Source organism: Excalfactoria chinensis, chromosome 5 (genome assembly GCF_039878825.1).
Source record: "Excalfactoria chinensis isolate bCotChi1 chromosome 5, bCotChi1.hap2, whole genome shotgun sequence".
NCBI classification, from domain to species: domain Eukaryota; kingdom Metazoa; phylum Chordata; class Aves; order Galliformes; family Phasianidae; genus Excalfactoria; species Excalfactoria chinensis.
Genome location: NC_092829.1, coordinates 30808416 through 30836414, shown reverse-complemented (window position 1 = coordinate 30836414; position 27999 = coordinate 30808416). Strand labels below are relative to the sequence as shown.

At 46.7% G+C, this 27999-nt stretch overlaps 1 protein-coding gene and 1 long non-coding RNA gene across 2 annotated transcripts; one reads left to right on the top strand and one right to left on the bottom strand.

Annotated features, from left to right (window-relative positions):
- Window positions 1-1034: 1034 nt before the first annotated feature.
- On the bottom strand, window positions 1035-27508 carry TTC9 (tetratricopeptide repeat domain 9). The gene is made up of 3 exons (XM_072339321.1): window positions 27133-27508; window positions 5361-5543; window positions 1035-1125 (listed from the first exon to the last, which is right to left on the bottom strand). The coding sequence occupies exons 1-3, from the start codon at window positions 27491-27493 to the stop codon at window positions 1046-1048; spliced, it is 624 nt and encodes a 207-aa protein (XP_072195422.1). The 5' UTR covers window positions 27494-27508; the 3' UTR covers window positions 1035-1045.
- Window positions 2719-3201, top strand: LOC140253620 (uncharacterized). Its single transcript, XR_011903917.1, has 2 exons — window positions 2719-2837; window positions 3109-3201. It is a non-coding gene; the product is annotated as an uncharacterized lncRNA (long non-coding RNA).
- Window positions 27509-27999: the final 491 nt, after the last annotated feature.

The window sequence follows — 27999 nt, the reverse complement described above, 5'->3', positions numbered from 1 at the left end:
TCCAATGTACTAGTAATACTTAGCACTGTACATCACTATACTTACAAACATGAACTAGTAAATCCTCACAACACCCCTGCGAGGTAGGGAAGTATTATTATCCCCAGTGTACAGATGGGGAAACCGAGGCACAGAGAGGCTGAGTGACTTGCCCAAGACCACACAGCAAGGCATTGGCAGAGCTGGTACATGAATGGAGACGTCCCTGTCCCCCACCCCACACAAACCCCACCAGATGATGTTGCCTGTCTGGATACGGGAAACCCACAAGTCCCTTCTAAAAGGAATGCCTGGACTTGTTGCCTATTAATAATTTTTATTTGCCTTTAATGAATTATTTCACAGTTTTTCCCTCATACTGTACACCACGCTTACAGTCTATACAGCCTTCTGTGGTACCCCACAACCTTCTCCTCTGGCACTGGGACAGCTTTGGGGGTATTGTAGGGTGCTCTGTGCTTTCATTTAGAGGATGTTTAGAAACAGTTTCACTGGAATTGGATTGGGAGCATGTGAGCTCTCAATGGAGACTGATAGCACACACTGGAGAAGCAGGCAGGGGGAGCTGATGGTAAAAAGGCATTTGCTGTCCCCTGTGAAATCACCAGCGGTCTCTTGGTTTCTTAGCTCTTCTAAGCTCCATCGATCACTCAGAGTAGAAACTGTTTGTCTCCAGCTTGTCTGGTCAGAAAGGAGTTGTCTGGGGATTGCTTCCCTACAGGTAGTAGCAGTCAGCTCGGGACCAGAGAGGTCCCCCCACATTGTCTCCTCCAGGTGTGTGACACTGTCTTGGAACAAGGCTGGCTGTAGCCATTGTGCTCTCCTGCCATGGGGAAGGGGTATTACTGTGGTTGGCAATGGTAATTGCTGCAGCCATACCCAGCGTCTAAGTCTCTTTTCTCAAAACCAAGATTCAATGAAGAGCAAGGGAGAGTGGGTGGATGAGGAGATGGGGATGAGGCAGAGCAAACAAGAAAATCCACCAAATGGGCTTCTGGGAAGGAAATGTTCCCCTTTGGGCACTTCAGCTGAAGCGGCTTCTTCTTCACAAGGCTTCTTTCTCTCTCTGGGAACATCTGCTGAGCTTCATCTCTGTCAGCTGGATATATCGTATGACATTGGTATCTGCAGGGAAAGAGCACACACATACATGTACAGCGGTTACTACTTCCTGTGAAAGACAGACGCACCACAGCTCTTATCTGTGCTGCATCTTCCATTCCTGGGCTCCGGCACTGCCTGAGGAACAGCTCCAGTGGGAACGGGCTTTGAACCAAACCCTCTAGCCAAACAGGCATAGAAACACTGTTTTATCTGTGTAGAGAGCTGTGGGATCCCTGTGCAAGTGGTAAGCCATCTTTTTCCTCACAGTATTTTGTTGCGCTAGCACAGTGCATGCAGCACACAAGTTTTGCCGTTCACTCAAGGCACAGGTTGATTTCCACAGGCATGTCTCCAAAAGACCTCATGCTTCTGCAACCAAGGTCACTCCTGTCTCCAGTCATGTTGATTTACTATTACAAGAGCCTGGCATCTGCATAGTAGCAAATGGTGTGTGATATCAAAAGCAAGCAAGCATAAAGAATAACTGTTTTCACTTATGTATTAATTTAAAAACGGTCCTTTGCTCACAGCTGTACTCAGAAGGCCAACCAGGGCCAGCTTTCATCCACTCTGCCTACAGTGAAAGAACAATCTCATCTCTTCTTCATCTGAACAGCAACATGCCCTGTGCCAGCTGGGAAAGGAGAAGTGCTTGAGCTTCCAAAGAGATAAGCACGTTACTGGTACAATAACAGTTGCTAGTAAGTGTACTGCACCCACTAAAGGAGTTGTGGGTGCAAAGTTTCCTTTATAATTGAGAGGGTGGCACCTCTGCTGTGCCCCTCAGCTCAAGTGAAGGCCATGGGAGATGGTTCAGCTTCTCTTTAAACAGAGCTCTCTACATGTTGCAGCAATGCTGTTGTGACCTTCCAAGCCACCTCTGGTGAGGTGGGGCTCTGGGCAAAGCCTTCTGCTGGCTCATCAGCATCACCCAAGTCAGTTCAGAGGATAGAATTCAGTGATTTAGTTACTTGTCCCTTTCAGGGAACCTCAGTGAAGCAAGGAGTTCTGCTGTCACTGGTGTTAGGTAAGGAGCAGCAGCCCAACCGATTTTAAAGCAGCCCTTTAAAAAATGCAGAAGTAGTTTCAGTTGCGCAGCCTCCAGAAGTGGAGCAATTCAGCTGAGGGAGTAACCCTGAGTGTTTGGCCTCCCTTCACTCTGCCTGCTCTGCCCTCCTAGCACCTGATGGTTACACAGGTAACCATCCTCTCTATTGGGCTGCACAGAGGCCAGCCTAGCACAGGTGAAGGCACATTAGGAACTCACACCTGCCTGAGCCTGCAGGATTCTGTGCCTGGCACAGGTGGTGGTGAGTCTCAGCAATGAGTAGTAACAGCAGGCTGCCAGGTACCTTTGGCTTAAGGGTAAGGGAGGTAGGTAGGTACTGACAGCACAGCCTCACTCACCTGGGAGATTGCAACACACATAGAGAGCCAGGGGCAAAATAAGATGCAGGTGACAGGGGGTGGGAGCAAATCTAATTGCAAGATAGCTAAAAAAAAATTGCTGGCTGGTAGAGATGTGTTTTGTTTCTCCTTTGAGGGCTACTGCCTTACTGGAGAGGAGTAATGAGTAGCTCTTTGCTTGTGGAAAAAAAAAATGGAGCCTTTTCTTTTCCTTTAAATACTGTGCTACTCTCACCCTGTATGTAGGGGTATTTCAAAACTATGTGTTAACGAGCAGAAGGTTCTGGTGCTTCTTCAGTGAGGAAGTACTGACCTGTAAGTAACAGGTAAGGGCAGCCTGGTCAGGCTTACATTGAAAGATGGTGATGCTGCAGTAGGAGTGGCTCTCTTGGCTCTCAGGCTGTGCCATCAGCCTTTTTGCTGTGTTGCTTCTCCCTATAGCTTCAGGGCTGGTTGTGTGCTTCTGGGGCAGGACCAGAGTCCAGAGTATTAAAGCCAACTACTTCTGGTAGCATGGGAAGCTGGCCTGGTGCACAGGCCCTCTGACCTGAGCATTGTAGGGCTGACAGACTAACTATGGGTGTCTGCTATTCCTAGGCCAATCTGTGGTCCTTTTGCATCCCTGGTCAGTGGTCACCTTTATGGTGTGAACAGGTGGGCGGGAAGAAGCTGGGCACAGCTTGAAGGTAAGGTGTATGCCATGTCTGTTATATCAAAGTTTAACTTTGTGATGTACAGCTTCTGGGCACCAGTTTATGAAAGAGTGCTCTGCACAGCTTAACAGAGGCTTTCTTCACTCTTTCAAAGCAATTTCTTAGTAAGAAGTGTTATACAGTTATCTCATATTATTTATAGTTATCTCATATTATTTATATAATCTGCTTTTGTATTTTTTCCTTTTTCTTTGGAGGTAGCATAAGAAATCAGGACAAACCCAAGGGATAGTGAACACCTATAAGGGATTGCTATACTGGCAAACATGTAAAACCCTCTGCTCACTAATTCCTCTTTGCCATTTAAAATTCCCCTGCTGAAGAGGCTGTCAATGATTTGTGCCAAAAACTGTCCTATTAGAGAGAGAAGGGAAGGGGGGGGGGGTAAAGAAAAAAATAGGGGGCTGTAATGATAACCAAGTGCTTTACCAGCAAGCTTGGTGAAACTTCGCACAGAAGAAATGATCACGTTTTGCAGATGGAGACACTGAGTTATTCCAGGTCATGCAATAACGTTTCTTGATGCATCACCTGCTTCTACTGCTCTAGCAGCCACATCCTTTCTTACCGTATGTATTCACTTCTTTCTCCTTGAATACCCTGCAAGTTCTCAACAATCATAAATAAAACAGTGCAACAACGGCCTCAGATAGTCTGAGGGTAAAAGGGAAGAGTCTGATGCAGAGCTGAAGGCCAGAACTGTTTTTTGTATACATTAAGGATCTTTGGGGACAGTTTCTGGTATGTCTGCAGCAAACAGTGGTATTTGGAGCTGTTGCTGTTGAATACATTAGTTTTTACTTCAAGAAGGAATGAGGGAGACCAAATAAATAGTATTCCTGAGAGGGGAAAAAAGAACAACAATTCAGATTTTAAAAAGTGGTTCAGCTAGAAAGACTTTTTCACATCTGAGCCTTATCAGAACCTCAAGGTTAAGATAATGTCTTATTTTCCTATGTTCTTCTTTACGCAGGCTTCCCTATTCCCTAGTTCTGGCATGGGCTGAAAGCAGAAGGGCACGCTGTAAATAGGCTAAACTGAGCTCTTAAGCACATTTGCTCAGTAGTGTGGGGTGTGCAGCTGTGCTGTCAGGCTGCCCAGAGCCTGGGGACAGGCATGGCAGATGGAACTGGGTGCCTGTACAGGAGTGGGATCCCAGTGCTCCTTCAGGACACTGTCACTGCAAGAGCCCAGCAGGACCAGGACACTGCACGCGGCCACCTCTCACTACCTCTGTTGCTTCCTCTAGCCCAAGGCATACCAGCACCACTGTACTCACTCCTGTTCCACACTCAGCTTTCACTCTCTGCTCACAGGTGTGAGTGGAAAAGCTGCTCTCCAGAGTTTCCCTTGCACATGGCTTCTGTTTGACTTTCCTGGGGTCCTTTAATTTTCCTCCACGTCTTTTCATGGAAATGGTTTGAACAAGTGTTTTATCCCCTTATCAGGAAAAATAAAAGCACCATCTCTGCACTGTGGCCATCTGCCCCCTTCTGATTTCAGGTAGGTTGGCATACGGATGGCTGGTCCAACTAGCTTAGGCTGTTTGGGTAAATAATGAGTTTGTTTCTCAAATTATTATTTTGGTTTTGGGCATGTGGACGGCAGATACTTGAACAGGCACGAGACTGACCTCATGGCCCAAGCTGAAGCATCCCAATGAATGCTTTTAGAGTTAATGTCTGCCTGAACAGACAAAAATGCTGCTCCTCTACAGAGATGCCGGGAGGCATGGCTGCTGGGACTGCAAGTAGTCTTCTGGGTCTGCTAAACTGAAAAAGTGTGTTCTTGTATTCAAGACATGTTTTGGTTGGGATGAATTCTTCCCCATCCTGTTTCCTTCTCTAAAAATAAGGCAAGGAGGGAAGCAGGTAGGATCCCTTCTGCATAAAGATGGCATTCCAGTAGCACTGGTACCTTCCAGCCTGTGCTGCAGCCTCTGCAGTAGCCCACGGCTAACATCTTTAGACACTCAGTGCAAACTTGCTGCCCAAGGGGAGAATCCTTGAAGCAAGGCTAAGGATACAATGAGTCGTGCCCATCCCTGTGGAAATCAATACAGTCAGATAGGGACCAAGTCTTGTGAAAAGAAATGCAAAGGATCTCAATGTAAAGTCACATTGCGCCTTCCTATACCTGTCGGCTGGCGGGATCTTGCCTCTTTCAAGTAGTAGAGTGCCTTGTTGTAGTCACCCAGGTGGTAAAATGCAACTCCCGACCGGTAGAGTGCCTTGAAGTTCTCGCCTTCTTTCTGCAGCACCTTCAGGCAGTACTCCTTGACGCGCTCATAGTTCACCAGCTCGGCCTGGAGCAGGCAGGCTGCAGGGCATGGGGAGAGAGAGAAGAGAGCATTAGGCTGTATTTCTGCTCCTGCAATCTGCACAGGCAAACAGAGTAGCCTAGGTGAGGGCAGTGACTCAGACTTGTGATTCAGAAAGGGTGCAGTCGTACACATTGTTTGCCAAATCCAATTGTTCACCATTTAAATACCAACGTTTCTATTTCTGCAATTTCAGACAGATTAGATTGTTTGTTCTGGGGGCTTAGGGGGAGAGTGAAAACATAAACATCCTCCTGGAGCCAGAGCTCCATGTGATCTTGTGGCAGTGACTGGCTTAGCCTGGAGCAGAATCATTCCTCAGCTGAGGAACAGGGCTTGGAACAGTACAGAAAGGGAGGTCAAGAAATAATTATCTGATAAGAAGGAGCAAAAGGAACTAAATTAGGTTAGATATTGGTCTTAATGGTCCAAGAATTTATAATGTAATGTCTTTTATGCAGGTGGTCCTATATAGTTTTTTTTCTGTAGGAAGCAACAAGGAGCCCTGCTCTGTTGGAATGTGCTGTTAGTGAAGCAAGGGCACCTGGAATTATAATGGAAGGAAAAAATGTGCTGGGCTGCGTGCTTTTTGCTAAGCACTGTAACAAAAGGTTCAGCACCAGAGGTCAGTTCTCCTGGCTTCCTGAAGGAAAAGTAAACAACAGTGAGGAAACAGCCTACTGAGGGTGTGTGTGTGTCAGTGCTGAAGGGCAACTGATGTAGAAATGTCAGGGAGCTGAGGAAAATCCCCACAGCGAGTTCCCCACAACTAGAGGGAGATCCCTGGCACACGCTTTACAGATGGCATGCTGATTGCCACTCTGGGCTTACTGTAGCGCTCACTCTGGGCTTGGCTTCTTTTGGCTTACTGGGCATTAAGATGGTCTTGGGGACCACCAATGAGAACAGGGCACAGATCTACAGGAAATGAAGAAAGCTGTTCTGTCCATGAGCTCTTCTGGTGCTACTACCCAAGGCAAGTTTGGGAATGACATGATCTGGGGAGGAGAGAAGGGGAAGGAAGGCAGGATGCTGCTGCAAGGATCAGTTCAGAGGCTGGCACTGTCAAGTGCCAGGGCATGGGGAGAAATTTCCCCTAACAGGTGGTGTTACTCAGTGCCTCGCTGGCAAGGAGACTCACTGCTCCTGGAAATCCAAGGTATCACTGTTCACATGGCACCAACAAATGGCCAGACTTCATTTTTTGTGTAGTAATAGTGACTGAGGTAATTCAATGCTGGATCAGGAAAATGACTCAGTTCTGTATCTCCCTTCTGCTGCACCCCTTAAGTAAGCCCTGCACCTTCTCTGTAACTCACTTCACATTCCATGGACAGGAGAGTGGCTTAGATGATCTCCAGAGATTCTTTGCAGCCTAGATTAGTCTAAGCCCATCATCAGTTAGTGTGGATGGAATGCACTTCTAACCCAAGTATATGTTAGAAGTTTAAACAGATAACTGGAAATGATTATAAACAGCCTTTTGCCTGTAGAGAATCTATGATAAAGATGCACTGAGCAAGGAGTGCTAAACTTGTCCCACTGCTGGTCTGTTTGGCTGAGTGGCATGTTATTTACTCATTAGATCTTTGTCCCATTTGCTTTAGTGATGGACTTTCAATGTATTTTAGTAGCCCCTGATGTGGAAGTGCATAGGTATTAGAAAGGCATCTGACTGCTCCCTAATGATTGCCAGTTAAGAAAGAAAAACCCATACATCTCTAAAAGCTTGGTAGCATTTCCTCATCCAGAATTTGTCCCTTCCTATTTGTCAAACGTTGATTTTTCTCACTCTGTTTCTAATGGAGCTTGAAATGACTGTGCTCCGTTTTCCTTTATTTATTTATTTATGTTAAGCTATTAAAAAAGAAAAAAAAGAGTGTAAATTTACTGCTGGCTTCACAGCCCTGGAAACTGGATAGCTTTGTTAGGCTGCTGCCCAGGTAGCACGTACAGCAGTGGCAGCAGCTTTCTGCACAGTGATCCAATCTTTCACGTCCTGGGAAACTGCCTTGCAGAGCAACTAGATGGGGGATTTCAGGCCGTTTGTTTACTACTTGGTATTTCCAGCTATCGTCATAGAAGTTACTCTGAAGATGACAGGCAGATGGGCAATGCATATTAACTCAGTAATTCTGTATTGGACTTGCTTTGTGGGTTAGTTTAAAAGAAAACTATCCCGAATCCTGCTAATTGATAAGCTGAAAGGTACTTCCAGAGATCTAGCTGGGTTTTTTCTGTGGCTCATGTTCACAGTAAAGATTCTGCAAGGCAGTGTTAGTAACTATGCATATGGCTGGGAAAAGTCATTACCACATGGCTAGCAGGAGAGATGCGTGTTTATCGGAACAAAATGAGCAGATGGATGTGCAGGAAACAGTTATGCTGCAGGAGATGGCCATTTGGAGCACCAACGTTGGAAGTGGCTGTTGTAAATGAACCTGGAGGGAGAAGCTCACTTATAAATATTTAGAGGTGCGTGCTTTTAGCTCTTGTGCACTGGAATGACCTTAATGGATTGTGATTCAATGCAAATATTGAGTCTGTTAGTAATTCGGCTTTCAAAAACAGAAGAGACATGGCACCGTTGTATTCCTGCATCATTCAGTCAGGGGAGAATTGTTTTGAAAATGTCATTTTCCTAAACAGACATGTGCATTTCTGGCTAGAAGTGTTTGTTTACCACATAAAAACACATCTTTGCTCTCCTTCTCTGTTCTTAATAGGCCCCCCAGTGAATCCTTCTGAGAAACAGAGCTCCCTCACAGACTGCATCAAGACAGGTTTATCTGGTTCCTTCTGCTTTCTTGAAAGTGAATGGGCTTGGCCCCACACAGCATCATCTCTAATAGCAATCTGGCAATTCAAAAGGCGCCCTGCACGGGCAGATGCAAACCTACAGTTGTAGTCACTCAGTTTCTGTGGGTCTCATCACTGTAAAGCAGCATCAGTTGAACTCACAGCTCAGAAATTAGGATGTTTCATTTCCCCTCAGTGTGGGTCTGGGAGAAGAACTCCTTGAGAGCAGCCCCATGGGGAAGGACTTAGGGGCTCTGATGGATGAAAAACGTGATGCAAGCCAGCAGAATGTGCTTGCAGCCCAGAAGGCTAACAGTATAGTCACCATTGGGTAAGGGAGGAGGTAATCCCCCTCTGTTCTGTCTTTATGAGGCCCCAGTTGGAGTACTATGTCCAGGTGTGGGGCCTCTACACAAGAGAGGTGTGGAGCTGTTGGATTGAGTCCAGAGAAGGGCCACAAATACAGTCATGGAGCACCTCTCCTACAAAGGCTGAGGCAGTTGGGATTGTTCAGCCTGGAGAAGGTTGCAGAGAGACCTCGTTATGATGTTCCAGTACTTGAAGACAGCTTATAAGTGGGAGGGAGACTGACTTGTACATGGCCTGATAGTGATAGGACAGGGAGCAGCTATTTTAGATTGAAATAAGGAGTTTTAGATGAGATATTACGAGGAATTTTTTTTCCCCTCAGAGTGTGCTGAAGCACTGGAACAGGTTGCTCAGAGAAGCTGTGCTGTTCCACCCCTGGAGGTGCGCAAGGCCAGGTTGGATGGGATCCCGGGCAGCCTGAGCTGGTGGGTGACATCCCTGTCCATGGCAGGGGGTTGTCTAGCATCAACTCTTAGCAACTGATTTTTGTTACACCTTTGTCTGCTACCCTGAACAGCTTGTGTTTGCTCCTATCATCAATGCACTGAAACTGATAAATCCATTCCATCTTCTCTTTAATAGCCTGCATAAAGAAGAGTCTGGAGTTGCTTGGTAAAACAAAACCAAACAAAGCTTTTCTCAGTTTTCATCACTTTATAGCTGTTCTCTGAGCCCTCAAAGTGAAGTCCAACTGAAAATGCTGTTGGTTAACATGTCATCAGAGAAACCTCTCCTACTTGCAAACCACTGCAGGTTATGCAAATAGCTCCATTTGGCCCCAACTTTTGGCTTCTAATTTTGGCTGACCCAAGTACTAAGTCTGCAAGTGAGATGTATGGGTTTTAACATGGAGATTTTGAACAACAATATGAAAAGCCTTGTATACCTGGAAAGTTTTGCCAAGGGTAAGTGTGCATGCCAGAACATTCTCCCAGCCAGTTTTATCCCAGTGACCAAATTCCTACTTCAGGCAAGGCTCAAAACCTATCCATGTTATGGAAAAGTAAGCCAAATTACTGTGCAGACCATTATCAGATCCCTACCCTGTGGCACTCTCCTTCAGTTCAATGTGTTGTGTTACTCAAAACAGGAATTTGCACCTTTTCCAGGGAATGAAGATGATTTGGCCCTTCAGGAATGTCTCTGCTTTCAATTCATGTTTCTCAAAGTCCAGCCCTGTCTGCAGCTTGCTGTCACCCAGGTAAGCTGATACCGTTGCTTTAGTTTGCTTTGCTTCCATCATAGATGAGAATCACCTGCTTATAACTTTGTTGCTCTTGTAAGTTTTTATTCTAAAATATTCCATATGTAACGTCTGCTTTTGGAAAATGTCAGCCAAAACTGTTCAGGTATTTTTGAAAAGCAGATTAGAGAAACACATCTTATTTTCCCCTTGTTAAAGGTCTCTGCTGACTGTCTCTTTGGATTTGTCTCATGTCCTCTCATCATTTGGCTTTGCAATCTAAATCTGGCAGATATCATTTGTGTCAAGCAGGTGCCTTCTGTTATCCCTGGGGTATTATGGAGCTGGGCAACCAATAACCTTCTGAAAATAAAACCAATAGAGTCTGGTTGTATTGTAGTCAGGTAGAGGTGCCTTAGATTTTGGTACCCACATTTTTTAATATTTTGTCTAAATTGGACACAATCCACTTTAGGGCACAGTAGGGATTCGGGAACTTAAGAGAATAGGAGACATCTCTTATTGGCTCTCTGGTAATGAGAAGAAAGAATTGCAGAAACTGGAGATAAAGCATAGATAAACTGTCTTATGATAAAGACAGAGACTGATGCTGGCGAGGCAAGGAGACAGGGGCTGAGAGCTGTGAGGTGAAAAACTGCTGGGGTGCAGAAAGGGGTGTATGAGTGAGTAAGTGAATTCTGCTGAGGAGGCAAAGGCTGGGTGCAGAAGTGGAGACACTAAGTTTGGGACAAGGTGCTGAGGGCATAAAGGCACAGAACAACCTAGCCTGAGTACCAGGAGGAGCATGTACATAGCTGTAATTCAAGCACAGGTGACTAGTCTCCCTCCATGGCAGCGGGTCCTCTAGCAGCCAAATTACCCACCTTTGCATTCTTTCTCTGAATCATCTTTTTCTGTTCACTGTCCTTGCTGAGGAATACTGATCTGCAATGCCTGAAAGCTGGCCTTTGCAAATATCCCCTAGAGACAAGAGCAGGTGTCCTACGCAAGAGCTAATAGTTTGCCCTGTGACTGAACCATTCTCAGACACCCACACGAGAGTCTGAATCCAAATAACTTGTTTTCCACTCCTTAGACTAAAAACCAAGATTTGTCTTCCAAAAGACAACAAACAAACAAAAAAACCCCCAGTGAGCGCATTTTGTTCACTTGGGATGAGTTTTTGATGAAGGAAGCAGGACAAACAATTGTTCTGCAACATCTGCTGGTTCAAAACGAACCAAAAAACCAAACCGGCTTGTATCCATCGGGCTGGCTGCAGGGCAGAGAGCTAAATAAACCCATTACTGCTCAAGCCTGACAAGAATATTTCTTCTTTACTGCATTTATTCTTGATTCTACCACTGGAGTTTAACAGCCTAAGTGTGGATTATTACTTCTTAGCAAGTGCTAGGTACTCCAACCACTACAAACTCGATGTGTATTTCACAAACTCACAGTGTCATTCCCAGAAATAACCATGATTAAACTCTGCAAAATGTTTTACTTTCTGACATGATCTCACCCTAAGTATAGCAGCCAACAACTCACTTAAAATCTGTTTAAATCACAGAGAGATGGAACATATTCTTGTTCTCTTTTAGACAACGTGCAATTGATGCTTTGATATAATCACTTCAGGGTTTTATTCTGACATGATTAAGATCTTGCATGTACCGTTGAACAGGTTTTGTCTGCCTATTGCATATAGAACTCGAATACGGAAGACTATGAGAGTCTCATAATACTTCTCTTACTTGAGAAGGCTTGGCAGCTTTCATGGGGGTGCTCTTCCTAAGAAAAAAATGACAGTGATAAGTCTTGGTTTGATTTGTGTTTAGGAAGAAAGAGTATTGGAATATAACTAGAGAAAAATCAGAGCAAAAAAGAAACAAGAATGTTTTGGAATACTCAGCAACCTTCTATTCATGCCACTGAGGGATGTATCCATCTTTGTGCATAGTGGTCTGTGTAACCATTGTTCATAAAAGTACATGGGCTGTATTGTGTCCACTGGAGGAATTAAAGAGGATACTGTTACTAAATGACATTAAAAATTTCAGCCATGTGCTAGTAATTTAGATTGCAACTAAATTCTAATATTGGATAACATGTCTTTTGTAGGACAATGCTGGAAATGTAAAGGGTTATCTGAGATTGACAGTAACCTTGGAATGGAGCTACTGTGATTTCAGCATGCAGGCCACTAAGATCTAGACCGGTCTGGATTGTTGGACTACTCTGACCTAAACTTCTCTGAAATCAAAGTAAGTGATCTGGAAGGTGAAGCTGCAGAAGTAACATGTGGATGGCACAGCCCAATCTCTAACCTGTGCTTAAACTTTTGATCCTGACTGGCACTGAAAGAAGATGTATGTGAGGGAACGTACGAAACCTATGCTGAGAGAACAGAGCAGGTTATTAAGCATCCATATCTGCACCAAGCCCATGTGTGCTGTGCTGTTCGAGAATGCAACCCAGAGTTCCTCCAAAGAGGATATTTAGCAGCATCTTTTTCAGAGAAATGATGCATACGGTTTCACTACAGGGCTGAGATGCTAATTAGAATCTACGGTTTCCAGACAATCTCTTCCATTAAATATTTCTCTTTTCTCTATAGTCCAAGCTTGCAAACAAAGAGGATTTTCTGGCTTCTCACCAATAAGAAACTAATTATAGACAGCTTGATAATGTCTGGCAATAATCTGATCAGCTGACTCCTAGTTTCTGAACACTCTTAATGGGGTGAGGAGGGAATATGAGAATGACAGTACGACTTTCCAGCCTATGGTTCTCATTTATTCATCTCCAGGTACCACAAAGCCCTAAATATACCCGTATGTTTCTGCTTGCAAGAAAATGTGTGGATAATTAAAATCCAAGCTGTATGACAGGCTGTTTCTCTCTGTAGAGAGGGATTCATGCTAAATGAGCTGTAGATCAACAAATGTTTGGAGAGCCCAAAGTGTCACCTCTTCCAAGCTGCCTTCCTCTTCTTAGCACCTGACTCTCAACTCATAGACAGGTGCCAATTGTTCCTTCCCTTTCTGCTTTCTAGACCATGTTTTCCTTTCATTGCAAAGCATGGTCTTCTTTAGTTCTCTGCTGCTCCTGAGTACTTCCTACCTCTTCCAGGAGAAGGACCAGAACAAGGACCACTACAATCCAGAAGAGAGACCTTAGTGATTAAAGAATGCTGATGTTTCCACCATCATAAGCACTAAGAGGCATCTAGCAGCTCTCAAAGGAGCTGCTGAGTCTGGTGCATCTGGATTTTTGTGGCTAGCAGCCCGCCCTAGGACTCCACCTACCGCCATCCCTTCTAGGGGTTTGGAAAGCACAGAGCTGATAACAGTGAGATAAGTAACAGCTAATGTGAGCTGTCAGAACAAATCAGTTTAATTTCAGTCTGTGATAGGGCAATCAATCTTGAAGATAAAGGAAAAACAGTGGATGTTACATATCTTGGCTTTTATACTAGTCAAATGACAAATTCTAGTGACGTTTTCTCAAGCAGATTGAAGGAGAGCGGTCTAAATGAATAGACTTAACTTTGTTATTGAAGAGGAAGGCAATATTAAGTAAGGTTCTGCACTGATCTATCCTAGATCCAACAGTATTTGTTATTTTCAATAAAGATCTAAATGACAGACTGCAGAGCGCCTTGTGAATTTTCAGGTAACAGCAAGATGTGATGAGATGCTGGGGTGTATCGGAAGACAGGGCTAGAAGACCAAAGCACCCCCAGACTGGAGCAGTGTCAAAACAAAAACAGGATGCAATCTGGAAGGGGCTGGTGAAAGGTGCTAAAATTAGGCAGGAAACAAAACACCATGCAGTGGTATGGGGGAAACCAGCTGTCTGAAGGACAGTTCTGCAGAAACTGATCTAGGGGGTGACCCACATCACATCAGTCAACAAGGCAATACCATTAATGAGGGAAAAAATGCACACCAACACGTGTAAAAGGACGTTTGCAAGAAACATGAGTAATATGTCTAATTCTGAATAACAATCTTGCAAGAAAATGTGGATATAAACTGCAGGGGGACACCAGCAATAACAACTGGTACAGAAAAGACGGAGTACAGGCTTTAAAGTAGACAGTGAAGGAAAGCAGCCTTACAGTGTTCACATGTATAAAGACAAAGAAGCCCTGACATGTGAAGCAGGTTGTAACCACGGTACAATCAGTTCTTGTATTCATGAAGTAAGAAGAGAGCTTAAATTTTACCAGGAAAGATTCTGACTGGGAAGATAAACGCTGTAATAGACTGCTCAGAGAAGTTGTGAAGGATCTTAGCTTTGAAAGCATGTAAGAGCAGTTTGTATAAAAGTTACCTGGAACAAGCATTACCTGTAACCTTGCACCATGCTTGAGTCTGGATTTCTGTCTGCAATCTGGTTACTGATTGTGCTGTCACACTTGGAGCACAAACTTGGTTCTCCCAGTGACAGCCCACTCATTCAGAAGGTTCTATGGAAGGAGGTTGCTGTGGCACCCTCCAAGCTAGAATTCTGACTACATAAGCACTTAGTAACAGCAGGTGTGAATGACTTCTGCCTTTGATGTGCTTTGGGTTAGAGTTCTTATATCTCAGACTTTCTGAATTTTCAAGAACGCCTCAGAAGTGTTCACTGTTTCAAAATGATTCTTAAGTTACTTTAAGGCAAATTTGTGGTAATTTGTGGCTTTTTGGTTTTTGTTTTGTTTTGTCACAGATCCAGTGTACAATACAGTAGTTTTCCTCCAAAAGGCCAACTTTTGACAGCTTTTCATGTGATCCTCATAGCTTCTGTTTTGAGAAGAGTATTTCGACCTACCTGTTCCTGTAGTTACTGCTCCTTCAAATTAACACCAATGATTTACAGAAAATTCTTAGCTGGTAGTAGTTAAAACCTAGACGTCAGGTGAACAAGAAGTGCTTTCTGAAGCACTCAGAATCTATACCCAGCTGTCAATCAGCAAATCTTTATTCAACCAAAACAGAGATCGTCTTCATATTGCATCTTCTAATCTCTGTGCCTTTGATTTTCCCAGCCAGGAGATGTAGGAGCAAGATCCTAGAAAACCACTGGTGGGACAAGAACTTCAATCAGCTTTTGATACCTAGACAAGAGCTTCAGTCAGCTTTTAACGCCTAGATCACTTCATTCTGTAATCTCTGTAAGTACTTCCTCCTCCTGCAGCCACATGAGGAGCGATGGGAATCCCTTGTTTGTTTTTGCCAAGGCATTTATTGTTGATCTGCCAGGTTAAATTCCCTGGAGGTTTCCTTCGCTCTGACTTTACATTTATCTAGTAATCCTTGACCTGTCTGTATCTTTTAGAATCAGGACTCATCTAGTACAGTCTAGTCCAGTCAACATGAGTTTAGATATGTTTGACCTTCAGTTCTGCTGTTTGAGTTGCTATTTATTTCACCACTCCTTCTCTGTTTGTTTTTCCACGTATTTCACCTTGCATTGCTTTACTCTCGCAACTGCTGTGTGGTCTTCACTTCATATCCTTTCCTCCTTTGGCCTTCTGTTGATATTGCCTCCCACTGGAGGAATCTGGTCTCTTGGCTTGTTTTCACAAGGGAAAAGTACACACGATTTTATCAGATATCAGCAATATCAGATGGTGACAACCATCTGGTGAGTGCCCGGAGTTCAACAGCTGTCCGGCTCTAAAATGTGCAATCAAATGTTTTATGACTGTTAACAGAGTAAACTACAAGAACTACTACGTAATGAAATTAAGACCTTAGTAGAAAGATGGCTTTTGTAAACCCCGCTGAGGCAAGGAGGGTATTTCTTTAAGTATGGAGGATCTATGGAGGGACTGATAGATCTCAAGGTGCCGCCTTTGCTGCATGGGAAAGCCTCCTTTGCTAGGTGTGGTTTGCTGAATAAACAGCTGACAGCAGGGGTGTGAAATGCAGCTGGTACAGCTCGAAGGTTCTCAAATGAGGTTGCTGACAATTGCGCACGCCGCAACTGCCTCAGGCTCAGCTTACTGTGGCATGTTTAATTTGGGCTGAGAGCTAATGCTCCATCCTGTGCCATAGCAGGGCTGGGAAATGCGGCTGCACAACACCTGTGTGCTGTGCCCTGCGGTGCTGAAACACAGCTCACCTTACCTCCCAGGACATGGGGAAACAGACAACTGCAGAATCTGCTAAGGAAGGGCTGGGAAGCAGGTTGTCTGAGGCCACTGCCTTTTTGTCTTCAGACCATGTATGCAGCCCACTCTGGAAGTAATGCCTCCTAATTATTTCCATGGAAACTACAACTGATACAGAGAGCACAATAACACTGATAAACTAAATTCTTAGCTATGAAACACTATTTTTCAACGTAGTCACTGCTGTTACCTATGAATTTTTGCTAGCGATGGTCAAGAACCTGCATGCTGTGCTCATAAAATCTGCATCACTGGAGTGACCCATTGTTTCACAGCTGCTATGATGGCATCACGGCTAGGAAAATGTTTCTGTTCCCATGTGAGAGTTTGTGGGATCCACCTGGTGCAAACCTTGCAATATTCCAGTGCTTTCAGCATCATTTCCAATGCACTGAAGCATTCAGCTCTGTACACAGTTCCCTGACCATAATCTGCCAATTCGTGTAGATGAGCTGATTGAGACACTCTTAACTTCATGGTGTGACAGCTGTGAATGGCCATCCGGAACGTGTCTTATCTTTTGCTGTCGCCACTGCTGAAACGCACCAGTGCTCACATTCACTGTTTGGTTTCCATAAATGTTCAGAAAGCGTCAATGAATGTCAGTGGGTGCCATTTTTTTTCCGCACGGGGGAACTTGCTGACACACCTTTGCTTTATCTGTGCTTCCATGTCAGTTGCTATTTTGTCAGACTGCCCCTCTGCTGCCATCTGTCACACAGCAACAACATGTAATGGAATACCAGAGGGTGGGTTCGACCTCTACTGCCATACCACCAGCATCCACCTCTGACATCACAGGCGAACATAATAAAATAGGAGGCATTACTTTTGGATCAGACTTTGTACAATTGATAGAGACTGAAATGCTTTTTTTGCCTTCCTTTTTTAATTTGATCCCTAGCTGAGAAACCTTACTGGCAAGGAGAGGTTGAATGGGGAGGAACATTTCCTTCATTAAAATAACAGCCCAATCACATGCGTAGCCCAAAGCCTTTGCATTTTAATGAGGTTCTGAAACAGAAAGCAGCCTTTATGGCCTCTGTGGGAGGGATGGAGAGAACAAGAACGGACACAATCAGAGGCAGAGGACACCCATGTCAACTGTTTTCTAACAAACTGAAGAGCGAGAGGTAAAAATCAAAGCTCTGAAAACTTTATTTTCCTTAAAATTGCATGGAACAAATGTACAAAGAAAAGTGGTTTGTGAGCACAGCTGGCTCTGTCGGGCTGTGCCACCTGGCTGGGCTCTGCCTGCCACTGCAAGCTGAGGTGAAGCTTCACCTCTGTGTGGTTGGGCCTCTAGCATCCCCTCATCTCTTCCCTGCCCTCTGTTTGTACTGTATGTAAACGTACTGCATTTGAGATAACTGCCACTCCATCAAATCCGGATAGGCGACAGGTTGGAAAGTTATTGAGGGGGCCTGACAGGCCAACCACAGCAAACATGCCTGCTTATAACTCATTTCCTTTGGAAATCAGGCTGAAAACAAATAAACTAAAGACTAGAGTGATGATTCAGCGCATTATTTGCCTGAGAAAGCCAGGGTCTGAACTGTGCAGGAGCACTGGCTGGTGTTCTAATCAGATGCCTGCTCTTTAATATAAGTTGTAGCAAAGTGCTTCAGGTAAAGATCCCAGATTGTTCCCAAGTTCTTCGTAATCCATGTCTGAGCAGCGCACGGCTGGCAGTGGAAGAACAGAGTAGGTAGAGAGTGTGTCTGATCAGAACTGTATGGAGTGGAGCTTTCACCCCAAGTAAGGGGCTTCTTTTCAGACACCAGCAATGCAGGAATCACTGCACAAGGCCAGTCCAGTAAGCCAGTTCTCTGTCTTGACTATGAACCCTTTTGCTTATACTAGGGGATATGAGGATATACTGAGAACTATATGATGGCTGACCAAGTTGAAGTGGGTTCTGCTCACATGCGTATATGTCTGCTAATAGAGACTGCTAGTGGAATGTCTCAGGAAGTCATTTCATTATTGAGCCTTAGTGCTTTTGTAGGAGTGCTCTACTCACACTGTGAAGTCAGAAAGTACAGTAGAAAGGATGAGGATGTTGTATAAAAAGACCTACGTGACCCGGTGGATGGTGTTAAATTTATTTGGGATGGAGACTGGTAATGCAAAACTTAAAATCGTGCTCTTTGGACTTAAGGCAAGAATTTCTGCTTGAATTTGTGAGCTTGTGAGGTGGAAACAGCCCAAGAGGAAAAGGATGTGAATGTGCTTGCTGGTCACAGGACAACTGAGTCATTTATGTGACACAGACATGGAAAGGGAAATTAAAATCTCAGAGGTTTATTCATAAATCCAAACCAGTTAGCAGTGGTTATCAAGCATGAAAATGTAATATTTGCTTTACAGTTTTTCGCCTATCTAATACAGCATCACATGTTCTGATTAGTTCTGTGTCTCAGCCTTCTTTTCCAACCTTATTCGGTTCTTTAACTCCATGATACCTTCTGGCACCGTGCTTCAATTTAATCAGCCCTGAGTTTAAAAATTTACTTTATATTCATCTATTAATTTAATTTACCCTCCACCCTGTGAGCAAAGCTCCTGATCTGCCACAGTCTGAGCCCCCATCACAACAGACAGGGAACGCATAAAGGAAAAGGAGTGTATTTTCTTTGTGCTTCCAGTATAGGTGAGGATCTTATGCTGCTCTGGTTTCTTTGCAACATGAATGCACTACTGCGTCTTGAGCAATTAATCACTGCAAATCATTTAAGAGGGTAGTAATCTGGGATTTGAATTATGCTAGCATTAAAAAAAATATGGTGACTGAAGAAGTTGTTGAGGCTTAACTCTGCACCGTGCTGTTTGATGAGAGAATCATCGCTAGAGGCATGGGATGGAGGATCTCATTTATTCATCTGGAAATAAGTGACCAAAAAAAGTTGCTGTGGCGGAGCAATAGGTATAACTAGTGCTGACTTATGGCAATTATCCTACAATAACAGACTCCTTTCCTCACAATTCTGCTTTTGCAATATTAACTGATGGCCTCCCCGAGTAGCTCATGTTTGAGAGACTACAGCTATTGCAAGGAGCCCACCTATTAACTCAAAGAATGAAAGAAACATTGGGCTTTCTGTCCACTCCCTCTCTGGAAGCAGGAGTGGGGGAGAGGAATGCTAATTCTCACAGCTTCTTTGTAGTTGGCTGAAAGATTGTTCTGTATTTCATGAAGATGCTTTTCCTGTCAGGGTGAATTAGTGGGTTACATGGTGACTGTAGGGATAGCACAGCACACTGGAGGTAGAAGTTGGTTAGTCACACCAGCCCAGGAATAGCCAAAGGAAGTGTTAAGGGTCTAACATAAATTTTCAAGTCCAGACACCTCCTCTGCCTTGAATTTGCTTTCAGGAGTAAATTTCTTCTCCCACACACCAGACTGGGGAGTGTGCAGGACAAGGATATACTAGCACTTATTTTCTGCTTTCCCCTCCATCTGCTTCAGGTAGCAGCAAACAGTTCCGCTGCCCTGAGTTGAAAACAGTCTTACAAGCTGGACCTAAGATAAATGTATCGAGCTGAGATGAGCTGAAATCAGGCCGTGCCCATCAAAATAAGCCTTAAAGATGCATGAGGCAGGTAGCGAATCTCAACCACTGCATGATTAGGTTCCACCAAGAGGGCCTTCATCCTTCTTGCTTTACAGAACAAGGCTTTTGGCAAGGTAGATACCTCACTTGAATTTCCTCAAGTAGGAAATGAACCATTTAGACCCTGATGTGGCCAGGCCAGCTTAACACCAGGGGCATGAAAATTCACAATTGTAATCAGGGCATCACGGGAGCTTCAGAATCAAAATCTGATGAAAACTAGTTTGGTGGCTCTTTGCTGGCTGACCCAGCTGCTCCTTTCCAGCAGCTCCTAGGAAACTAGATCGACGGCTAGATTAGCAGAGTTTTGCTGCTGCCACTCCGATATGAAAGGAGGTGCTGCTGTCATTGATGCAGAACAATCTTCATGACAGCCCCCTAAACTGGCAGCAAGGAAACGCAACAGACAGTGCTCCTGTTAAAAGTAAGAAAGAGAATGCAGAGCAGTGGTGAGAAAAAGTACTTGCTTTAGCAAGGCTGAGGTTTTACCTGTTGAAAATGGATGTACTGGAGAAGGTGTTGCAGCAGAGATGGGTTTTAAAGAGAGCCAGGAAAGGAGAAAAGGTCTGGTCTGAACTAATATACCACAAGTAAAATCAGCTTTGAGGAATCAAGTGCATCAAGACGCTGTGGGGCAGAACCTGTGAACAAAAAGGACAAGGGAGCCTCACTGGCAAAATGGGGACAGGTCCTGGAAAGGGACAGAACTTTGCCTGTGGGGTCAAAAAGTTGTAACCAGGAGGGCGAGCAGAAGGACACAAGTAGGAAGGGCACTGATTGCATGAACAGCCCCGACTCCTGAGCTGAGAGACACGATGGGAAAACTGGGTACATGGGACAAAGCCAAGGAGAAGCAGATGGTGCTATCCAGCCTATAAGCCTCGGGGTGATGGTGTGTCAAGAATTTCAGAGTGAGGAGAATGGAGTGGATTTTGAAGTACAGACCATGACATTAGCTGTTGCCTATGGATAATAACAGATGAGCTCTGGCACGTCAAGCTATGACAGATAAAATCATTGCTCCCAGCTGTCCCTTCTGCCATGGGTTATTGTAGAGAGAAAACGTGACTGTGCCTAATTCACTCCATGAATTGTCTCAGGGTGATTTCCAGCACGGTCCTAATCTCAGAATGGTTATGCTCAGGTGGGACCTCTCTGCTCCAACCCCACCTTCCTGAGCTGCTGAGCACAGCACAGCCGTCTGGGCAGGTGTACAGGAGCAGGGCCAGCCACATGCCTTCCTACCTCCTCCCCACCTCATGTGAGCCTGTCCCAGCTGAAGCTACCTCCAGCAATTCCAGCGAAGCTTCCAGAAACTGCACGGATTCTACTGTCCTTGTTAAAGAAAAAAGGAACAGAAACGCTCCAAGCCACCACAAGATTTACCTGCATTCATCTATCAATGTCTTGTGTTTACTGTTTTCCATCCAAGATGCAGTGCAGAAATGAACAAAAGGAGACAGACTCCTGAGCGGCTGTTAGTAACAACTTCTTAGTTAATGATAGTTAATATTGACTCTTCTTCAAAACATTTTTTAACCCTCAGTTTTAGTCACTGGTAAGGTTATCCAGGTAAGCTGAAATCAAGATTAATATACAGATACATTTTATATATTCTATAATATACAGATATATTCTTTCTATATCACCTTTTCTCACCTGTGAGGTTAGAGAACACAGAAGAAAATAAACATCCAGTAAATTTTCCCCAAATCTTGTCATGTAGTTCCTCTTTCTTAAGTTTTGTTTCTTCTTTTGCATGCTATTTTCTGTATGATGGCACAGTGTCAGGAAGAAAGTGGGACCTGGCAACACTTAGACCTCCAATTTTATTTTTACCATTTTCTTTTGCTATTTCTTTCCTTAAAGCAATCTCTTTTATTGGGTGTGCGTTAGAGCTCATCTTAAAATCCTAATATGAGATCCCCTGATGGCCCTCCTTACTTGGAGCATCGGTCATTCTGCTCACAGGACACTGATGGGGACGTGCTGCTGAACTGATAGGCGTTTCTAGAAGAACGACTGGAGAAGCAAGTCTGGAGTTGGGTTTGAAGTTTCTGGGTCTGAGCTCAACTAACAGGAGGAAAAGAAGGATGCTCCACCTGCTGAACCATGGAAAGGTGGCCCAGCTCCCAGAAAAGAAGGTAACCATGGAGCTCGTGGATGTATTTAGCAATAGGTTGAGAACCAGCTTTGGTTTTCACATGTGGCTTTGTTGAACCACCTGAACCATCTCCAGAGCATCGCTGACAGAAATGTGGGGAGGAGGAAGAGGCTGTGACTCACTGCGACTCACTGTGGGACTCCAGGACAGCACTTCAGAAGAGGATGGAGTAAAGCTGGGAGGAGGTGCTACTACAGACCTCACAGAAAGCATACCAACACACACCTCAAGGAGAACAATCTGCAGTCTTTAGGTAAACAAATTAACCACTGCTCTGTGTTCCAGAAAAAGCTCTGTCATTTTTTGATGCCTCCTGCTTTACCTCCTTTGGTGAGCTGTAGTTAGCCTTGGACACAGCTCAGCTCACCAGAACTGCAGCTCCTCAGGGCAGCCTGGCAAAGGGCTCTGTACCTTAGCAGCACGTTGTGATGAGATCGGCAGGGACAAGGCAACTGGTAGAAGCAGCTACAAGAACACCTGCCACCACCACAGCCTCAAGTTTTGAAAAAGCTTGGAAAGAAGAGTGATGTATAGAGAGAAAAACACATCTCCTGCCTCAGCAAGAGAGGTGCTGTCAGACATATTGAAATTTGAGAGCATTTCCCATCTCACCCTCACAGTGCCTGAGCAGGGAGAATTTTGTTCTCCAAAGTAAAAGCGAATAGGTAAATACACAGGATTTGTATAGAATAATTCATGGCAATGGCTTAAAATCCCACTTATTTAAATACAGGTTGGGGTTTGGGTGTATCACTAAAATGCCTCACAGTCACTTGTATTCATTCTCTGCTTTGACTGCACCTATGTGGAACAAGGACTGCGCCAGGCCTGTACAGCAGCCGTTCCCATCGCTCTGGTTGGGCAGATGCATCTAAACTAAAAGTGTCAGGAAACTCCCACCTCAGTGAAAATGCAGCCACATTTGCTGCTCTCTCTTTTTCCCACTGCATGGCATCCTTACCAAGCTTTTTTGTTGTTGTTGATGCAGCATGTAAAAAAAAGACTTCACATCAAGCAACAATCCAAGGCTGCTTTAACACCCACAGCAATGTGCCCTGGTAGAGTCTGTACTTGTTAGTTGCTACATACTGGGGTGGATTTTTAGTAGAGGTTCCTTTTGAGGAGACTTAGTGAGTGGTCAGTGCAGAGCATCTTTTCTCATACATAGTAGTACTTTCACTTGGATTAAGGCCCCTTGTCTCAGAGGGACTACTCTCTCAAGGCTGTACTTGCTGTCCAGGCTGAGATGCAGCTTGGATGGCTATGCTTTGTAACAGTCTGCAGGTACCTGTGCCCTCTTGGCAGGACTCCTTTACTAAAATAAGCGTACTTCAATGGAGATGAGCACGTTACATTTAATTGACATTCATGTAATTCGCAAAGCATTCCAGCACTCCCAAGAGGTCATCAATGCAGATGTATACACTGAAGTTCAAAGAATGAAAGTTTGGTGAGGCTAATACAACTGGTCAGTGCAGAGAGGCAGAATGGAACATTCACATCTCCCAGCATCACTCCTCGTCCTCCATTCTGTCTCTGGTTCTGCTTTTCCTGCCAAGATTAGCTCCAGTGTTTCTGCATGCTTGGGAAAACCAACACAGGTTTGCTTATCACACTGCAATGCGCCCTCACGATAAAGCTTAAAACCATGCTTACTCTGTGCATTTTGCTGCTTTGGAAGGACTGGGACTTAACACCTCTCTGCAGAGATCCTTTTGGGCAGATCCTTTGAAACCTTTGGGCAGTATTGCTGGAATAAATTCTTTTTGCATTCGATGGGGATAGCGGTTGCATTTGTAGCAGGTAGATGCTCCCTACCTACCTGTGGTTCAAAAGGCATTTTAGCTTCGACTACACACAAGATGTTATATGAGTGGAAAGGAGACCGGGACGTGAGTGGTATTTGGCCAGCTTGTTTTTCTGCAGGCATTGTTCCTACATTCATTTTTATTTTCAAAGAATACAAACCACTGACTTGGGAAAACTCGGTTGAATGCACCACCAGGACTGGATTGTGGCTCCTGTTCTTTATTTTTCAAATGGGCTGAGAGAAGCAAAAGGAGGTCAAGTGACTTCCTCAAGGTCAGAGACCGTCACTGAGTCATAAAGAAATGACTGTTTGCCTCACAGCCCTGCATTCATTCTGCGAGGCAGTGCACTGCTGGTAGGATTTTTCTTTGCCTACCGCAGTGATTACTGGGAGCCCTGACCATGCTGCTGCCCTTATGTCCAGTAATGTTTACCAGACAGACGCAGGCCAAAACGAAGGGCTCTCAGCTGGGTTGTGCAAATGAGGGGTGAGTCTCTTTCAGGTGAAGCTCCTGAGGCTGGCCCTGCAGCCCAGCTCATAGCTTGGTGAAGGAAATGCGAGCAGCACTACCGATGGCCAGCATGAAAATCCTAGGCCAGCAATTTACAAAAAACACAGGAATTTACAGACCAGCAGGCTCTGGAATCCTGTGCGATGGGCTTAAATAGCTTAGGTTTGGGGGTGCCACATGGCTTTGGAAGCAGAAACTTGAGAAAAGACACCAAATATTGCGGGGTTCTGATTAAAGGTGAGAATGAGCCGCCCTGCCCTGCAGTATGAGAACTGCCTGTTGAAGGTGCTCTACGTGAATCAGTGACTTCACATTCTGCAAAGCAATAAATGCACAGACAACAGTTCACCGTTGGCCCACGTGCTCTTACGTAATCACTCGGATTAAAATACAAACCAACCCCAATCGTACTGTTTGTGGGCACAGCCTTCACCCATCCGACTGTCCCAAATCCCCTCTGGGTGTGTATTTCTTACCCCCTTATTTGGCTAAGTGCATTATAACCATAGCTGATGTGCTCCTCTGTCTGGCTCTAAGTAAGCAATTAGGTGTGCACATCTATACTTACCATGCAAAACATCTCTGACAGGTGAATGTGTGCCGGCCGCGTGAAAACAGTGCAAAACCCAAGTGGGCTTCCTAACTGCTGAGCATGGAGAGCAAGCAGAGGTGCTGAAGGAACTCGATAATAAGGACACTCAGATGACAGCTGCTAATGCTATCGGGTACAAATCAGAGCTAAGTGAAAAAGTGCCTTCTCTAGAATTAACATGCACGGCTGTTATGCTCTCTGCACTATGCAATGCAGATTTATTTATTTAAAACGGCTCGAGGCACCCAGTCAGTGCTCAGAAGCAGGGCGCCCTGCATCTCCTCTCTTCTCCGCATCCAATAACTCCAACATCAGACACTGGTGCCAGAGCACACTGTGCAGCGGATCTGCTGGCTCCTACTGCACCACTCCCTTACAGCACACAGCCCCGCTGCTGCACCTCGTGAGGTTTCTATTAGGAAGGTGTACTAACTGTTATGACAGTTCTGGAGGAGCTCCCTCCCACCCCTCTCCTTCCCTTCAGACACTAATTCACAGATCCTCCTGCTAAGTGGGAGCTCAGGGGCTGTGCCGGGAGGAGCAGCGCTGCAGTTTGTTCAGCTGCACGCTGCCCCCTCCAACAGGGGCACTTCCTTCAGGCAGTGCAACACACCCGCTCAGTGTCTCCAGGACAAATTCCCTCTCTGCTCTCCACTCTTTGCCGTCCATCTACTGAAAACAAATAATGCTGTGAGCAAAAGGGCACCCTGACCTGATGCCACATTACTCCAGGGGAAGCACTGCCTGCACCTCCAGGGTTAACTGTTGTCAACTCTTCTTGTGTTCACACCAGTTAAATTTAGGTAAAATCTGTTCAAATCTAGGCTAAAGATGGAGCAGGTTTCTCACGTCAGGCTGCTAACCGCTGACAGAATCAAATACAAACAGCACCGAAAAAAATTCCCTGCAGAAACCAGAAGCAGCAAATAAATGGACAACGACCGCGGTGCAGGAGGACCCTGCAGGCACTGTGCACATCTCCAGCGAGCAGAACTTGGGAGTGCAGCAAAGTGCCAGGGCGGTGGGTAAGCCCAGCCAGCCCTTCTGCCGTGTCCCCGCTGTGCCTCGGCACTGACAGCGGGCAGAGATGTTCCTGGGAGCACATCTGCAAACCCACAAACGCTCTGTGCGGAATTGCTTGTAGTACGACGGGCTCTGTATAACTAACTCCACTAATCTCAACAAGCCCTGCCACATACAATGGGTTTTAATAAACCCGTGGACAGGAATTCTGCGAGAGGCAAAATGACAGCTGTGCAATTATGCTATCACTCTGGAATCTCACCTGCCTCTTCCTCCCCGTGATTTTGACAGGCTTTTGAAGGAGGAATATCTATGAAGGTGATAAATGGGGGCTAAACCGTGCCTTCCACTACATCCCAAAAGGCACACCAAGTGTAACAGATTGGCGTGGATAAGGCAGGAGAAGGTTCTGGCTCGATGTTTCAAACCCTGTTTGCTTTATTCTGCCTCTTTTTTTTTAGCCCTGGACAACAGGAACCAAAGCTGGCCAAGTGTCTAGAAAGCCAGGAGGCAGGCGGCGGTGACAGCTGACACAACAGTGTCCTGATTTTCACCATTTTCTCCCCAAGGATATAAAGGGTTGTGAGTGACCCTTCATCCTCCTGAGAACAGCACAGCTTTATCAGGTTTGTCATTTTGTGCACCTCGTTGAGGTTACAAACCTTCCCTACCCTCTACGTACGTGGCCGCAAGTTTTTGTTTTAGGGATGCTTTTGGGCTTGGACAGAAAACATCCATGTGTTTCCTGGGAGCAGAAATGACCCCTGATCCCGCAGCGCGTGCTCGAGTGCAGCTCCTCAGCGGGGACTTCAGAACGAGACCTCAAAGTGCGCCGATCCCCGGCCCTCCCCTCCATCTTCCCGCAGCACCTCTCCCGAGCAGATGGGAGGGATGAGCCCACGTCTGCTGGCCGCAGCTGCGACTGGCGCCTAGCGAAAAGCCAGCGCTATATTTGCCTTCAACTTTTATAGCAAAGGGGCCAGAAAACGCCTTTGATACCCGGCGCTATTCGGAGCTAGCGCAGCAGCACCCGACCCCTTCCCCTGCTTCGCCTCGGTCGCGGTGAGGGAGGCTCCCCGCCGTGCCGCCGCTTACAAGACCGGCTTTACGTTGCGGCAGGGGACCGGACCGGAGGACGCCCGCGGCCGCGGGGCAGCGGCGCGGTTCCGCGCTCCGGGCGCCGCTTTCCCACCGCTGGGGCCTGCGGCAGCTCGGGGAGGGCCGGGAGAGGAAGGGGGGGTGCCGCAAGCAGCGCCCGGGTGCCGAACTCGCTCTAAAAGCGCGGCGGGGCCGGGGAGCGACGCGGGGGAAGGGACGCGCGGCCGGGGGTCCCGGCGCCCCGCTGCCAGCTGACCTGCCAGGCTGTTGTAGCAGTCGACCTCGATGGCCTCCACCGCCTGCCGCTGCTCCTCGCTCAGCCCGCCCGCGGCGGCGTTGGCAGGGCGCTGCCCGCCCGGCTCCTGGCTCAGCAGCAGCGCCTTGAGCTCCAGCAGGGCGCGGTGGTACTTGCCGATGGCCTCCCGGAATTTCTTGTCCTTGTAGCACTGCGCCCCTTCGCTCTTGAAATCCAGCGCCCGCCCGATCAGCTCGCCCGGCTCCGCGCCGCCCGCCGCCGCCGCCGCCCGCGGCTGGCTGCCCCCCGCGGGGCCGTGCCCATCGCCCGCCCCGCGGCCGCCGGCGTTCAGCTTCCCCGCCGCCGGGCTCGCCCTCTCCATGGCCGCGGCGCCGCCGCCTCCCGCGCCGCCCTACGCGGGCGATGCCGCGGCGCCCGCCGCCGCCGCCGCCGCGCCGCCGCCCGTGCCCCCGCGCCGCTGCCCGGCTCCGCCGCTCGCTCCCATCCTCCGGCGGCCGCCGCTCCTCCTCCTCCTCCCCGCGCCCGCGGGGCGCCCGCCCCCGCCCGTCCCCGCCTCCGGCCGCCCGCAGCGGGCACCGCCGCCCCCCGGAGAGCCCCGCGCGGCTTGGGGCCTCACCGCGGCCCCCGGTCTTTTCGCCTCGGCGCCCCTCTGCAGCCCGGGGGCCGCCTCGCCCTCCCGTCCCCTTCTCATCCCCATCCCCATCCCCACCGCCCTCGCTGTTCCCGTCCCGCCGCCCTCGGGGCGTGAGCCCTCACTTCGCTGCGTGGCGTCGGGCAGCAGGTGGCTGCGCCTTCTTCATGAGGGCACAGAAGCCGTGGCCCGGCGGCTCACCCAGTCCCCGGCACCCGCCCCTCGGGGGGGCTTAA